Below are 17974 nucleotides of genomic sequence, written 5' to 3' on the forward strand. Positions count from 1 at the left end.
CGTATTTGGAGAGTGCTAGTTCCGTAACTTTCAGCAGATTAATTTCAATTGAAGTCAAAAAGTGCATATATACCTAAGTGTATTCATAAATGCATCAATATGTACGAATGCACATCTCTAGTTATTAGAATTTCAAGACTTCATGAAAAAAAAAGAAACAAAATCAGCAAGACCGATAAGAGTCTTCACTACGTTCATTACTCTTGAAAATAGATACCCTTTAAACTATTTGAAATTTTAGAACAATTTATGATTGACGCATTTTTGATAACATTAACCCAACTTGAGGAAACTGGATCAATAAGTAAAGTTTTTATTCCTCTCAAAATGTATAAAGTAAAATCACGTTCAAAAATCGCAATGGTTCATAATTTTTTTTCGTCATTACCACGTTCGTATTTGGAGAGTGCTAGTTCCGTAACTTTCAGCAGATTAATTTCAATTGAACTCGAAACGTGCATATATACCTAAGTGCATTCATAAATGCATCAATATGTATGAATGCACATCTCTAGTTATTAAAATTTCAAGACTTCATAAAAAAAAAACGAAAAAAAAAATGAGCTAGACCTACATCAGAGTCTTCACTACGTTCATTACTCTTAAAAACAGATACCCTTTAAACTATTTGAAATTTTAGAAGAATTTATGATTGACGCAGTTTTGATAACATTAACCCAACTTGAGAAAACTGGATCAATAAGTAAAGTTTTTATTCCTCTCAAAATCTGTAAATAAAATCACTTTCAAAATCGCAATTGTTCACGTTTTTTTTGCGTCATTTCCACGTTCGTATTTGGAGAGTGCTAGTTCCGTAACTTTCAGCAGACTGATTTCAATTCAACTCAAAAAGTGCTTATATACCTAAGTGTATTCATAAATGCATCAATATGTATGAATGCACATCTGTAGTTATTAGAATTTCAAGACTTCATGAAAAAAAACGAAAAAAAAATCAGCAAGACCGATATAAGAGTCTTCACTACGTTCATTACTCTTAAAAAATAGATACCCTTTAAACTATGAAATTTTAGAACAATTTATGATTGACGCATGCCATTTTTGATAATATTAACCCAACTTGAGAAAACTGGATCAATAAGTTAAGTTTTTATTCCTCTCCAAAAGTAGAAATTATAATCACTTTCAAAAATCGCAATGGTTCATATTTTTTTCCTCATTACCACGTTCGTATTTGGAGAGTGCTAGTTGCGTAACTTTTAGCAGATTAATTACGATTGAACTCAAAACGTACATATATACCTAAGTGTATTCATAAATGCATCAATATGTATGATTGCACATCTCTAGTTATTAGAATTTCAAGACTTCATGAAAAAAAAACGAAAAAAAAAAATCAGCAAGACCGATATAAGAGTCTTCACTACGTTCATTACTCTAAAAAATAGATACCCTTTAAACTATTTGAAATTTTAGAACAATTTATGATTGACGCCTTTTGATAACATTAACCCAACTTGAGAAAACTGGATCAATAAGTAAAGTTTTTATTCCTCTCAAAATGAAGAAATTATAATCACTTTCAAAAATCGCAATGGTTCATATTTTTTTTCCTCATTACCACGTTCGTATTTGGAGAGTGCTAGTTCCGTAACTTTCAGCAGATTAATTTCAATTGAACTCAAAACGTGCATATATACCTAGGTGCATTCATAAATGCATCAATATGTATGAATGCACATCTCTAGTTATTAAAATTTCAAGACTTCATGAAAAAAAACGAAAAAAAAAATGAGCTACACTTATATAAGAGTCTTCACTACGTTCATTACTCTTAAGAATAGATACCCTTTAAACTATTTGAAATTTTAGAACAATTTATGATTGACGCATTTTTGATAACATTAACCCAACTTGAGAAAACTGGATCAATAAGTAAAGTTTTTATTCCTCTCAAAATCTGTAAATAAAATCACTTTCAAAATCGCAATTGTTCACGTTTTTTTTGCGTCATTTCCACGTTCGTATTTGGAGAGTGCTAGTTCCGTAACTTTCAGCAGACTAATTTCAATTCAACTCAAAAAGTGCTTATATACCTAAGTGTATTCATAAATGCATCAATATGTATGAATGCACATCTGTAGTTATTAGAATTTCAAGACTTCATGAAAAAAAAACCAAAAAAAAAAATCAGCAAGACCGATATAAGAGTCTTCACTACGTTCATTACTCTTAAAAAATAGATACCCTTTAAACTGTGAAATTTTAGAACAATTTATGATTGACGCATGCCATTTTTGATAATATTAACCCAACTTGAGAAAACTGGATCAATAAGTTAAGTTTTTATTCCTCTCCAAAAGTAGAAATTATAATCACTTTCAAAAATCGCAATGGTTCATATTTTTTTCCTCATTACCACGTTCGTATTTGGAGAGTGCTAGTTGCGTAACTTTTAGCAGATTAATTACAATTGAACTCAAAACGTACATATATACCTAAGTGTATTCATAAATGCATCAATATGTATGATTGCACATCTCTAGTTATTAGAATTTCAAGACTTCATGAAAAAAAAACGAAAAAAAAAATGAGCTACACTTATATAAGAGTCTTCACTACGTTCATTACTCTTAAGAATAGATACCCTTTAAACTATTTGAAATTTTAGAACAATTTATGATTGACGCCTTTTTGATAACATTAACCCAACTTGAGAAAACTGGATCAATAAGTAAAGTTTTTATTCCTCTCCAAAAGTAGAAATTATAATCACTTTCAAAAATCGCAATGGTTCATATTTTTTTCCTCATTACCACGTTCGTATTTGGAGAGTGCTAGTTCCGTAACTTTCAGCAGATTAATTTCAATTGAACTCAAAACGTGCATATATACCTAGGTGCATTCATAAATGCATCAATATGTATGAATGCACATCTCTAGTTATTAAAATTTCAAGACTTCATGAAAAAAAAAACGAAAAAAAAATGAGCTACACTTATATAAGAGTCTTCACTACGTTCATTACTCTTAAGAATAGATACCCTTTAAACTATTTGAAATTTTAGAACAATTTATGATTGACGCATTTTTGATAACATTAACCCAACTTGAGAAAACTGGATCAATAAGTAAAGTTTTTATTCCTCTCAAAATCTGTAAATAAAATCACTTTCAAAATCGCAATTGTTCACGTTTTTTTTTGCGTCATTTCCACGTTCGTATTTGGAGAGTGCTAGTTCCGTAACTTTCAGCAGACTAATTTCAATTCAACTCAAAAAGTGCTTATATACCTAAGTGTATTCATAAATGCATCAATATGTATGAATGCACATCTGTAGTTATTAGAATTTCAAGACTTCATGAAAAAAAAACGAAAAAAAAAAATCAGCAAGACCGATATAAGAGTCTTCACTACGTTCATTACTCTTAAAAAATAGATACCCTTTAAACTATGAAATTTTAGAACAATTTATGATTGACGCATGCCATTTTTGATAATATTAACCCAACTTGAGAAAACTGGATCAATAAGTAAAGTTTTTATTCCTCTCCAAAAGTAGAAACTATAATCACTTTCAAAAATCGCAATGGTTCATATTTTTTTCCTCATTACCACGTTCGTATTTGGAGAGTGCTAGTTGCGTAACTTTTAGCAGATTAATTACAATTGAACTCAAAACGTACATATATACCTAAGTGTATTCATAAATGCATCAATATGTATGATTGCACATCTCTAGTTATTAGAATTTCAAGACTTCATGAAAAAAAAACGAAAAAAAAATCAGCAAGACCGATATAAGAGTCTTCACTACGTTCATTACTCTAAAAAATAGATACCCTTTAAACTATTTGAAATTTTAGAACAATTTATGATTGACGCCTTTTTGATAACATTAACCCAACTTGAGAAAACTGGATCAATAAGTAAAGTTTTTATTCCTCTCAAAAAGTAGAAATTATAATCACTTTCAAAAATCGCAATGGTTCATATATTTTTTTCCTCATTACCACGTTCGTATTTGGAGAGTGCTAGTTCCGTAACTTTCAGCAGATTAATTTCAATTGAACTCAAAACGTGCATATATATCTAGGTGCATTCATAAATGCATCAATATGTATGAATGCACATCTATAGTTATTAAAATTTCAAGACTTCATGAAACAAAACGAAAAAAAAATGAGCTACACTTATATAAGAGTCTTCACTACGTTCATTACTCTTAAGAATAGATACCCTTTAAACTATTTGAAATTTTAGAACAATTTATGATTGACGCATTTTTGATAACATTAACCCAACTTGAGAAAACTGGATCAATAAGTAAAGTTTTTATTCCTCTCAAAAAGTAGAAATTATAATCACTGTTAAAAATTGCAATGGTTTATATATTTTTTCCTCATTACCACGTTAATATTTGAAGAGTGCTAGTTCCGTAACTTTTAGCAGATTAATTACAATTGAACTCAAAACGTACATATATACCTAAGTGTATTCATAAATGCATCAATATGTATGATTGCACATCTCTAGTTATTAGAATTTCAAGACTTCATGAAAAAAAACGAAAAAAAAAATTAGCAAGACCGATATAAGAGTCTTCACTACGTTCATTACTCTTAAAAATAGATACCCTTTAAACTATTTGAAATTTTAGAACAATTTATGATTGACGCATTTTTGATAAAATTAACCCAACTTGAGAAAACTGGATCAATAAGTAAAGTTTTTATTCCTCTCAAAATGTAGAAATTATAGTCACTTTCAAAAATCGCAATGGTTCATATTTTTTTTCCTCATTACCACGTTCATATTTGGAGAGTGCTGGTTCCGTAACTTTCAGCAGATTAATTTCAATTGAACTCAAAACGTGCATATATACCTAGGTTCATTCATAAATGCATCAATATGTATGAAAGCACATCTCTAGTTATTAGAATTTCAAGACTTCATGAAAAAAAAAACGAAAAAAAAAATAGCTAGACCTACATAAGAGTCTTCACTACGTTCATTACTCTTAAAAACAGATACCCTTTCAACTATTCAAAATTCTAGAAAAATTTATGATTGGCGCAGTTTTGATAACATTAACCCAACTTGAGAAAACTGGATCAATAAGTAAAGTTTTTATTCCTCTCAAAATGTAGAAATTATAATCACTTTCAAAAATCGCAATGGTTCATATTTTTTTTCCTCATTACCACGTTCGTATTTGGAGAGTGCTAGTTCCGTAACTTTCAGCAGATTAATTTCAATTGAACCCAAAAAAAGCATATATACCTAAGTGCATTCATAAACGCATTAACATGTAAGAATGCTCATCTGTAGTTAATAAAGAAGTTTAGGCTTTTTTCTGAAAAAAAAACAAATAAAAACACAAAGACCTACATAAAAGTCTCATCACTACTTTCATTACTCTTAATAAAATTCAAAACGCATCAAACTTGAGTGTGATCAAACAAAAGTCTTTTCCGGATAAAAACAAAAACCATCACGACCTATATAAGTGTCCTCATAGACTAGAGAACTTAGACTTCAATAAAGAATGGATGATTGGCTACCTCGTAATTTTTTTCATAAAACGCCCTTTTATACAACCTCAAAAATGACTCACTGCAAAACTAGTCGATGCTTTATCATTTGCAGGAAACTGATAAAGACTAGTGACAAAAAATTAAAACTGGCTAAAATTAATCATATCAAATATCTTAAAATATTCAATGAGATATTTGAAGTTTAAAAATCTGTTTTTCAGCAATCTAGAGAACTAACTGAAAAAATAAACTTCAAAAAATTTTGAATATTCAGTTATACATTTCATTATTTCTGATTACACTTAAATCACTGCAGCGAATGACTTTTGGAAATTGAAAAGAAAACCAAATACCACCATAGTAAAACTGAGAAAAATTGGGCGAAAAACCAAAAAAATATATGTCAGATAACGGTCACAAAATCATGTAGACAACAATTATACTCTGGTTAGAAGGAACAAACGAGCCCAACTAAAATAACATAGTCAACAGACAGTTGAAAAAATGTCAATGAACTCACGAATGATCCTTTCAACAAATGAACTTGAAATGAACCTAAAAATTCAATCATAGCAAAAAAAATGAGCTTGAACAAAAAATTTCACGAAAATTTATGCTTGACCTTGTTAGATAAAATTAAATCAATTTGAGAAAACTGAATCAAATAATCTATTATTAGGTGACTAGTTACGCTACCTGATATCATGTGGATAACAAAGCAAAAAAAAAACAATATCTAAAACACTGTTTTGAGGAAATCATTTTTTTCGTGGCCTCTACACCTTTTGCTGTTGATAGTGGAGTTTGCCTATTTTTTTAAACAAACAACTTGAACATAGTTAATTATACATAGCCAACTGATAGTTGAAAAAGAGTAATAAACGCAAATAAACTCAAAAAAATATATATGCCCTGAAAGCTCTTTGAATTTCTAGAATTATTTATGATTGGCGCTTTTTTGATAACATTAACCCAACTTGAGAAAACTGGATCAATAGGTATTTTTCTGTTCGATAGAGGAGTTTGCCTTCATTTTAAGAAAGAAATTAACTGAACTTAAGAAGAAATCAAAATTGAAACCACAAAAAAGTACCTCTGTGGCTGAACAACTTTTAAAACTTTAATTGAAAAAAAAAACAACAAAAAAAATCATTCTTAAAAAGTTGAATAAATTTGTTCCATTCTTCCCTATTCGCTAACCCCTTCTTTCCCCCCATTGTTCCCACCATAATTACTTTGATATTAATTGGTTTTTACGCTGTAATCGAGCCCGGGTCTAAAGGTTCTGAGTCTCAGGTGATGCGTCTACGCTATGGACAATTAGGTACTTGACTATTTAAAAATTACTAGCGTGTAACGCACCTCCGGTGCTTCCAATTTTCAACAATTTATAACAAACCGCAGATATTGGAAATAAGATCTGCATCCTTTGAGTGAACTCTGACAGCACCCAATTACATGAATTTGTACAAAACGGAAGGATTTTAAGTAATTTTCCGTAGCTCGTCTTGTACCAAAGTATAAATTCTCAAAAACAAACAATTATTGAATTATGGCTGTGTCACGAAATAGTTTATCTCGTGTTTGTTATCTGAGAACAAACTTGGTTAGCTCATACATATTTAACTCAAACATAGTTAGGATATATTACTTAAAATTTGTCTACCGAGGAATCTCTGGCGGCGAAAAAAAAATAATTTTGGAAAATTATTTCAAGAATAAAAAACTGACTAGCGTTTAACGCACCTTCGGTGTTTCGAAATTTCTCGACAACTCAGTAAAAACCACATATATTGGAAACAACATCTGCAAACTTTTAGTGTACTCTGACAGCACCCATTTACAGGGTTGGTAATTTCGAACTTTTTAATTCCCATTTTAAAAGCGTCATCTCGAAGACTTCATGGGCCTCTGGAGAAATTTGGAGGCCAGATTTGCCACCACTGAGAGTCCTTGAGAGCAACGTGATATAGGGTTAGAAATCCAAAATTTTGTGAATTTTTTTAAACCTAAGTTTCCCGAAAAAAAAAATTGAAAAAAAAACATCTTATCTCGGAAACTAAAAGGAATTGAGCATCCATATTAAAAGGCAAGATTTGAGACGCCTGAGTGTACGCTGACAAAAAAGTTCTATCTTCATCAAGTTAGTAGTTTCAAATTTTTTGAATTTCTTTGTAGATAAGTTCTTTGAGAAATTTTGAAAAAATCTAAAATCATCATATCTCAAAAACTACAAGGATTTGAGCAGTCATATTTGGAGGCAAGATTCGCGATCCTTGATAGTACTCTGACAGGACCAAACTACAGGGTTGGGAGTTTCAGATTTTTATAAAAAAATAATAATTAAAACTTTCTGTAAATTTTTGAAAAAGTCACAAAAATCATCATATCTCGAAAACTACAAGGATTTGAGCAGTCATATTTGAAGGCAAGATTCGCGATCCTTGATAAAACTCTGACAGTACCCAACTACAGGGTTGGGAATTTCAGATTTTTATAAAAATAAAAATTTAAGTTTTCTGAAAATTGTTGAAAAAATCACAAAAAACGTCATATCTCAAAAACTACAAAGAATTGAGCAGTCATATTTGGAGGCAAGATCCGCAATCTTTGATAGTACTCTGACAGTACCCAACTACAGGGTTGGGAATTTCAGATTTTTATAAAATAAAAATTTAGGTTTTCTGAAAATTTTTGAAATCACAAAAAACGTCATATCTCAAAAACTACAAAGAATTGAGCAGTCATATTTATGGGCAAGATTCGCAATCTTTGAGATTACTCTGACAGGACCCAATTACAGGGTTGAGAATTTCAGATTTTGCGAAAAAAATAATATAAGTTTTCTGAACATTTTTTTGAAAAAATCACAAAAAACGTCATATCTCTAAAACTACAAGGATTTGAACAGTCATATTTGGAGGCAAGATTTGAAACTCCTTGTATTCTGACAGCACCCAACTACAGGGTTGGGAACTTCAAGTTTTGTAAATTACTTTAATCGAAATTTCTGATGAAATTTTTCTAAAAAATCTCAAAAATCGTCTTATCTCGTTAACTAAAATGATTCGGGCATTCAAAATTGGAGACCGAATTCGCAACCCCAAATTCGATATTGGGCTGCTTAATTTAAACTCGGTAAAGTAACCACTAAAATCAAATTGGAAAATCGAAAAAAATTCTTAACCATTGCAATATACGATATAGCTTAAACATGCAAAAATAATACGTTGAAAAAGCTTAAACATGGCGAGATAGTGAAGCCCGCATTTAAATATATAGTAGATTGAGCGCAGAGTAAGTACAACAGCCGTAGATAAGAACACTATGGTGGATAGAAAGTCTTAAATTTTCTTTAAAAAAGGGCACTAAGCCAAAAGAGCTCAAGCTAACGCCCATTCGACCAAAATATTACATGCACGTACTAATCAAGCTTTTTTGCACGTACTAATTTGCGAAAAAGCGTTCTTTCAAGGAAAAACTAATTCATTCTAAAAATCATCCATTCAAATAAATCGTCCGATGAAAAATTCCAGCAACCGATTTCAAAACACATGCTCCTCGTGTGATCGGACAATTTTGATGCTTATAAGGAAATATTTGAAAAAATAGTTTGAGTTCTCTTTTAATTGCAATTGTTTGTTTTGTACTAGACTAAACAATAAAAAATATAAAAGCCCTCTAACAGTTGCTAGTTCGAATATTTCTTCGTAAAAAAACAGGCATATGTCAGTTTTTCTGAGATAAAATGTTCTTGAAAAAAATCTATTTTGATCCAAAAAAAAAACAGTATTAGATGCACAGATTGAAACGTTTTGATCATCTCTATACCTACTTAATCCAATTTTTGAAAGGATTCGGCCCCCTTGCCGACCCAAAGGGTCACATTTTGGTACTTTTTAAGAAATCCATTTTCGGAAGACTGACCCTGAAACTTTTCGAAAGGCGCCAATATATACTAACTGTGAGGGGGAGCGCGCGCCAAAAAAACGCAATTTTTTGGTCAGAATTTTCCAAAAAGAGCCCAAAAACAGCTTTTCTGACCTGGTTTTTCAAAAATTTGCCTGCGACGCAGAAATTTTGGACAAAACAGCTTCTTTATACTGCTTTAGGAAAGCTCGGAAAATCAATTTGTTCGACTTGAAAAAAAGGTTGTTAAAATTTTCGAAAATTTTTTGAAAATCCGCCCCGAAAAAATCCAAGATCCGCCCCTGATAAAATTGTAAGAACTAACAAAAATTGGAGAGTTAAAACAAAAAAAAATAAATATTTTAGTTACAATCTATCACATCAATTTTGACGCAAGAAATCATTTAATTGAAGACTTAGATATGCGTTAGAGCTTAAATTTTGTTCACCGGAAACTTCAAAACATATTCAACGTCAGAAACGACCATACGGAAACTTTGTTAATGTAAGAAAGCTAACAACAGATACTTTTCCGAACGGAGTTAATGAAAAGCTAAATTTAACGGATTCAGTTAAAAGATAATAATAATAAACTAGTTTAACCAAAATTTTTGTATAACTAGATGAAGGAAATCTAGGGCGCAGCTGAAGCTGGATGTACCTGATTAATATTTTTCGAATTTGCTATACTGATGCGGTACGAAATGCGTAATTTCGTACCGCATTAGTTGTTTCTCAACTATTAAATGAGAAGTAGAGAAACAACATTAGTTGTTTTTCTACTTAATTAAATGAGAAGTGCGAAAATTTGAGATTTTTGAATTTTCTCAACAACATAACATTTCTCTTGAATAAAAATAAAAAATAAGGACTGCTGCAGGAAAAATTTGTGCAACCGCTTCTTTCGATTAAAGATTTCATGTCAGATTTGATAGTAGTTTTTAAGAGAATTCAAAAAGATTCCTAAGCACGCGGACGGCCAACTGATTTTCAGACTGCTTCCCTGTAATCCAAACACATTGAGATTATTTTGTGAAAAAAATATTGGAGTAATATCACAAACAAAAAAGACACAAAACACATTAGAAACTCAAACTTAATTCAAAAAGCAGATGTCTCATTAAAAAGCCGGACTGTAGATTGCTTAAGACAAGTTTCTTCGATTATTCATTCAATTGATTATATTTTAAGCACAGAGGCGAAGCGGAGCTTTGCACAACTTGCGGAACCCTAACATGAAAAAAATGCATAAGTCGAAAAATAATTCAAATGCTGAAAGAAACTTGTTGAACCAAAATTTTCTTATATCTCGATTTCAGAAAAACGGGGGCCAGCTAAAGCTGAAGGTACGTACTGGTTATTGAATGAATTTTCTATACTGAAGCGGCACGAAAAAAGTGATTTTAAAAATTGGACTGCCCAAAACCATAGTTGTCTCTACTAAAATAAGTGAGACGGAAAAATTTTGAGATAATCAATTTTCCTAAAAAGATAACATTTCTCTTACAAACAACAAAAGAGTCGTCGCTTCTGCAGGAACAGTTATCGCAATCGGTTCTTTCAAATAAACTTTTCATCTCAGCTTTGATTGTTTAAGTTCGAAGTTTCCAAAAAAACCGTCAACAGTTCTAAAAAACGGTCAAAATACTTTCCAAAACCCATTTTTTTTGTTGCAAAAAGCAGGTTGGGGCCACTTGAGCAGAGAAGATTCAAAAAAAAACCGGCTTTCTCGATTGAACACAACCTGAGAATGGACACGGTAGTTTTCGCATAAAGTCAAAAAGTTTTAAAAAAAACTGTCAAAAAACTGACTTAATTGAAGGCCATAGCTTTCTCTTAAACAAATTGGGCATAGCAAATTATAAAGGTAGGCTTTCAAAAACTTGTTATTTCGATTAAACCCATGATATCAGATTTGGCAGGATAGTTAGCTAGAGAGGTCTCGCAAACTGTCAATAAATCAAACATTTTAACATTTCGGACAATCATAGCTTTTTGTGCGAAAAACAGGGCGTATCCCTTAATGCAGAAAAAATTAACGCAACCTATAATTTAGATTGAACCAAAAATATCAGATTTTCGACGCTAGATCTCAAGAAAAAACAAAAACGCAGGTTAGCTTTCGAAAATACTCAATAAATTTAAAACGGTCAAAAAATCAAAAATTTTCCGATCACTAAATTTTTCTATAAATAACACTAAAGTGTGAAAAACTTTTTGAAAGGCCGCTAATGCAGGGGAGCTTCCCACTTCCCGTTATCTCCATTGAACTCACAATATCAGACTTGAGAGGTTAGTTTTCGCTTACGCACGGAGCCAGGAAGCTTTTCAAAACCGCTCTTTTTATTGAAGCCAAAAACCCAGAATTGTTAGGTGTAGTTTTTGAGAAAATATGGGTCAAACACCCGCCCACGAAGGCAATAGACCGAGGGGTCAAGTAAAAAGAGACTCTGGGGTAGTTTTTAGGTACACAAGGGAGTAAACGGTCTTTCAATTGATAACCCTTTTTGCAGTTTGAAAAAAATTAAAGTTTTCCAATTATTTTGCAATTATTTTCCATAACGAAAAATAAAGAAGTAGAAGTTTGAGAAAAACTTTAAGTTTTCCAATTAATTTGGAAATATTTTCCATAACGAAAAAATTTACGTCAACAAACCGATTGGTAAAAATACAACTAACTTGAAAAACGCAGAGCGAAATGTTAAAATTGTGTTTTTCTTGAAACGACCCAAAATAAGGTCATTAAACCGGTCAGCAGAAGGCCGATATAATTTGCGCCGATGAATTTTCTTTAGTGAAAAAACCAAGAAGAAAATAGGAAGTCAAGGTAAGTTAAATTGCGAATTGTAGGAGTAAATTAAACACTAAAAGCAACATTAAAGAACAAATTACGCAGCAAAAAAAACGATTCTCAGATAGGACAACTAAGCCGAGAACAGATAAGTTGAATCATAGGCCGACAATTTTATTTCAAACTGATTATTTCCCAATTGAAAAAAAGCAGATTCGAACCAAGGACCTTTGCCGTCCAAGACATAGTCGTTGCCTCTAGACTAAATTGGCTGAGAACAGAAGTTTGAATTTATTATGAAACGAAATACAAGTGATTCTGTTAAGCAAGTTGTTAGCCCGAAAAAGTCTGTATTCCAGTTCGATAAAGCTGGCTAATCGCAAGCCTAATAACCATTGATTACAAGAAAAGCAGCGTAATGAATTGGCGCCGATTTCCTTTAAACAACAGGCTTATTGATATAAATCTGATTTTGAGTTAAACCTTTTGGCCTGTAATCAAATGCTTTTCTTTGTTTTATCAAATTTAACTTTTAAACAGCGTTTTTGTAAAGCCTTGTTCCTAGTATGAAATTTCTCATGACATGGATTACGTTACAAATGATATCACTAGGTCATTGGCGCATAGCATATCCCATGGTACCGTGGAATGACAATTTTTCGTAGCCTCTTCAATTACTATTATAAATAACAATGGGATAGGTGCCAATCCTCGAACATTTCTCGAGAACAACAAGTATGTGATGCATTGGTTTTTTCTTTACTGGAAACATACTTTTTTCAGTACTCATTAATTGTCATTTGTTGAAATTGATTTGAGCGTCATCTCGTCTGTAAATCATAGCTTGTACTGACACGGAAATGCTTAAATTTCAAACATGCAAAAAAGGTCTTTACAAAAAACCCTAGTTCTCTGCTTATGTACGTGATTAGCCGCAATTTTAAAGGACAAAAATACTACTCACTCTTTCAAATGAAAAGACTCTTACGCAGGGAAGATTTCCATACCCTAATTTTAGATTGAAGCCTTAATATCAGGTTTAGCTAGTATTTTTCGAGAATAGTGACGAAAATTCCAAAAAAGGTTAAAAAAAATGTGAAAAAGGATTTTCCGGAGTTTATATTGGCTTTTCTACAAAAAACAGGGTGAAACAGATTACGCAGGAAAAAATTAACCACCACAGAATGAGCAGGTTCTTTTTCAAGAAGAAAAAGTTTCCAAAAACGGTTTAAATTTCAAATCAAAAACTGGACATTTTCTATGGCCATATTATTTTTCAAAACACACGGCCACGGTTGCTAGAAGTAAACGGTTGTTAGTGTTGTTGTTTGGGTTTCATTTCAACGTCAAAGCCGACCTCATCTATCATTTTCTCAGTCTCGGATTTCGTTGTCTTCTGTGGGCGTACCATTCTTCAGCGCATTCGAAAGCATGGGTTAAGTGCACTAAGTTTAAAATAGCGCATTGAGCAAATTCCAGGCTTTTTTCGGAAGCTAATAACCGCATTGCTTTTATTTGAACTGAGTCTTTCGGTATCATTTTCTCTTTTAAGTTCCAAATTTACCGTTTCAGGTTTCCGTCTTATTAGTGTAATTTTACTAACCAATAACATAGTAATTGATCAATGCAGCTCAAGATTTGAAAAATATATATATGGCCAAGGATTATGTCCAATTTTTGAAATTTAATCCGTTTTTGGAAACTTTTTCTTTTTTTTGAAAAAAACCGATACTCATGTAGATACTCATGATTTGTTCTTTTGATTGAAATCATCTTCTCATATTTGGTTTTTTCTTTCCGTTTAACTTTAAGTCTCCGATTTGTCAGGTAGTTTATGAGAAAAGTCTTTAAAATTTATTACACAGCGACTAAGCTGCGCTTCGCAAACACCAGCGAGACCGCGACAAAAAAGCAGCTTTAGAAATTGAAATTAAAAAAAAAGCCTGGAATTATTACGACATTGCGACAAATTGACTTCGAAACTGCGACCTCATGGGCACCAAAAAAAATAGACACAACTTTGTAAGTAATCATTTGGAATACAACAAACTGAAGGCATCCATACTAAATTAGCATGTCATATATTGGAAATCATAAAACCACTTAATGTATAAATTATGAATTTCCAAAAATTGCGATAAAGCGAGTTAGAAAATTTCTGAAATGGAGTTTTTATGATTGTTATGCTGTTAAAAACAAACAGCTTCTTTCAGTTCATTTAATAAATTAAAAACGCATCAACTGTGTTAAGTTAAAACCATTCAAATGTCAAAGCACATGCTATAAAAAAACCGTAAATAAGCCATCATTAGTGGCACCAATATTTGCTACTTAGGTTAGAAAAAAAGAATACCAGTATTATTACACAAACGCTCACTAAAATCCACTAGTGTAAAATAAAGTAAAAAGTCAAAAATTTGATATATTTGAGGCCGTCACTTTTTTAAATCAAACTAAGGGAATAGCCGCTTGAGAATGGTAGATACTCATGATTTTTTCTTTGGATTCTCAGACTGAATCATTACTATTTGAGAATATGAAAAATAATCAAAACAAATAGGTCGAAAACCCCCTACTGAAACTTTGAAGGCCGTAGAACGTGGGGTAAAATGAACAGAGACTAGCGAAATATTGAGCCAAATAGGAAAGCGGCCGGTTTTTCCATTGGCACCTTTTTTGAATGACAAATCCCATACATTTTCATAACACCTGTGTTTTTTAAACAGGGCCTAGCACTAGCCAAAAACAAAACAACAACATATACTGTTAATTGTCTATGCTTAAATAGGCTTAAATATAATTTAAAAAAAAACAAAATAACAAAAGAGCCACCAAATGAGCACTTTTATTTGCCACTTAGGTTGAAAAAGAATTTTCGTAATAATACAATACAATAACTTTATTTTACTGGCAGTTCTTAGACATTCTTGCACTGCTAGGACTGAATGACTGAATAAGGAAAGTTGGATACATGAAGCATATTTGATATATTCAAAACTACGACAAAAAGTTCATTTTGTATTTGTCCGACAAATACTTATTTTTTCAAGAGAAAAAACATGAACAAAATATTTTACCATGAATTGATTTCAACAAGAAGTACGAACTTTATTCAAAAACTACAGTTTACGAAAAGGATATTCGCCAAAACATCAATTGCTTACAGTTTAACAACATCCACTTGCATCCTCCGACTTCCTGGACTTGGCGACGACATCTGGAGAGCTTCTTCAGTCGATTTGGTTCAATTTCAATCTCTGAAGAAGAAAGAAATCGAACCCATAGTCCTAGCTTATTTTATTCGCAAGATTATGGCATTGCCACACGAAATTAATTTTGGCTCTTTGTTTAAATTTGCAGATTAATAAAAAACTATGGAAAATTCTACTGTAATGACAAGAAACTACAAAAGGATTTGCAAAATTGCTAATTCTACTTCATAAAAATATTATGTTTCGTTCTGTAGCCAAGACTTTCAGTGCTTTAACAAGTCTCTTTAGCCAAGATTGAGATATGAACCTCTGATGACCCGAAACAGCCACTAAATTCAACTTTCTGGTACCCAGTACAACACAACCAGAAAATTCTATTTCAACCGCGGGTAACTCGACCAAACTACATTGATCAGCGACGCACGTTTCGCGCACTGACTCGACTCTGTCCAAGGCTATCTTTTCCGTGTGCAGAGAATTATGTGGATCTGTCAATAAAATGATCTGATGGTTCGGTGTTAACTTCGCAAAGAAAATTGTATCGTAATTATCGACAAACAAGTCTGCCCCACTTTGCAAAAAAGGAATAGAAAATTTAAAGAATTCGAACTCGTCTCTGCTGCTTTCAATACAGTTATAGCACTGTAATACTGAGTCGACAAAAGCCATGCGATTAAGAGGGTACGATTTACAGCACGAATCGCAAAAACACAGACCACATCTTCGACAGTGATGCCTCCTACGAATGGCAGTGAACCGCAACTTGCAATCTGGACAATTCGTACATCTCGCGTCTGGAATCCAATTAGGCTCTGTGAGCAAAAATGGACTTTCGTCTTCTTTTGCGGTGAAAATTCGGGTTCCTTTCTTGTCTTTCACAATTTTTGATTCCTTTATTGACATTAACTTTGACCTGAAATTAATAAAAATAAAACTTTGATTGCAGAGTGAAAAGTTGATGACATGATGCAGGAAGTGTTCATACACTTCCTGCATCTTTAAAGTTGACTTTATCATCTGTGCTAAATTACAAGTTCTCAACTCTGGGATGCTTTTATGAGAAAAATTCAAAAATCAGGCAAAGTCCACCGACATCTACATGCAACATTCGAAATAATAATATATTTTCATTCCTTTTGGAAAATAGTCTCTTTTGGAAAATACAACATCAATTATTGCCAGCCTATAATAACATTGAGTATGATAACCACCAAATAGATATTAATACAAGAAACAAAAAATTATATTTCGGCGACAGATACAATGGGCAATACATAGAACATTCCTTCTTTGAAAAGTCCGTCTTAATCTGGAACAAACTAACCGATGATAAAGTCAACTTTAAAGACATACTAACATACAGAAAAGCAAAAGTAAAATTCAAGAATTATTATTTATTATTATTTAAAGAAGACTCCTCTGATCATTTTCCATTTTATAGTTTCTTATTGATTTACAATCCACCTCAAACTTCATTATTCAGAGTTGATTCTTCTGTGCTTGTTGAGGCTATGTTTAACCACCGTGATGAGGTTGTAAAATGTCTCGGTCGCAAAGTTATGAAAGACCGAGTTGTTACCGCAGTTCTCGGTGACATCAACCTTCCTGATGTCTGCTGGAGCTCACACACTGCTACTTCTGATTATTCAAACAAATTTTTGACAGCACTAGAAGATCTTGACTTGCTTCAAATTGTTGATTTCAGCACCTTAGTTTCGGGCAATATCCTTGACTTGCTCTGCGTTTCAGATCTTCATCGATTCATAGTTTTTCGAGGAGCCACTGCTTTTTCTGATCATTTTCCTGTTTATGCGCATGTATTTGCTGCAAGTTCAATTTCACATTTTACTACAAAGCGATCTGTCACTTACTCAAAAATTAGTCTTAATTCAGAAAGTTTCAGTCGGGCTATATCGCCCTTATACTCTATCTTGCATTCTAACGGTCATAATGAGTTCATTGACAAGTTCAACGAAACTGTTTTTCAAGCACTTGATTCTTCATGTCGTAAAATTACGGCTCGCAGAAAAGATTTTCCGTTCTATTTTTCATCTCATTCTATTAGCCTAATTGATGTGATAAACTTATTAAATAGTTTCATATATTGAATGATTATGGGCCCTAAACCCAGGACCACCAGATTGAACTCTGAGTCCAGTCCTAAATGTATCTGCAAGAAGCCCGTCAATGATGATGACAGCTCGGCTATTGGATGCTCTTCTTGTGGGAAATGGGTTCATGGCCCTTGTGTTGTACTTTCTATCGATGATGTGCGTTGGCTAGGGACAAAAGCAAATCTCCAGTGGCTATGTGACAACTGTCTGCAGAGAGGAGATAAGTCAACAATTTGCACCGAAGCTAAGTTGGATGCTTTATTTAATGATTTGAGCGATAAAATAAATACTACGGTTACAAATCTTGTCCCTAAACTTATCAGTGAAGTTATCCCTGGCGTGAATGAAAATGTCAAAGAAGCGGTCACTAAATCTTTACCTTCTTATAGTGATATAGTATCCGGCAGTAAGAAATCGTTACCTAATACTGAACTGCAGTTTGTTATTAC

At 32.3% G+C, this 17974-nt stretch overlaps 2 protein-coding genes across 2 annotated transcripts in view; one reads left to right on the top strand and one right to left on the bottom strand.

The window, feature by feature from the left end:
• Positions 1–15640, bottom strand: part of LOC134852858 (ubiquitin-conjugating enzyme E2 H-like) — a 38958-nt gene extending 23318 nt beyond the window's left edge. The window contains exon 1 of the mRNA XM_063868692.1: positions 15364–15640. Within this exon, the coding sequence (XP_063724762.1) occupies positions 15364–15416 (53 nt within the window). The 5' untranslated portion in view covers positions 15417–15640. The remainder of the gene's footprint in view (positions 1–15363) is intronic.
• Positions 15641–17485: 1845 nt separating this feature from the next.
• Positions 17486–17974, top strand: part of LOC134852992 (inactive selenide, water dikinase-like protein) — a 304439-nt gene continuing 303950 nt past the window's right edge. The window contains exon 1 of the mRNA XM_063868897.1: positions 17486–17504. The gene's annotated coding sequence lies outside the window, so the exon portion shown is untranslated. The remainder of the gene's footprint in view (positions 17505–17974) is intronic.

Source organism: Symsagittifera roscoffensis, chromosome 8 (assembly GCF_963678635.1).
Source record: "Symsagittifera roscoffensis chromosome 8, txSymRosc1.1, whole genome shotgun sequence".
NCBI classification, from domain to species: Eukaryota; Metazoa; Xenacoelomorpha; order Acoela; family Convolutidae; genus Symsagittifera; species Symsagittifera roscoffensis.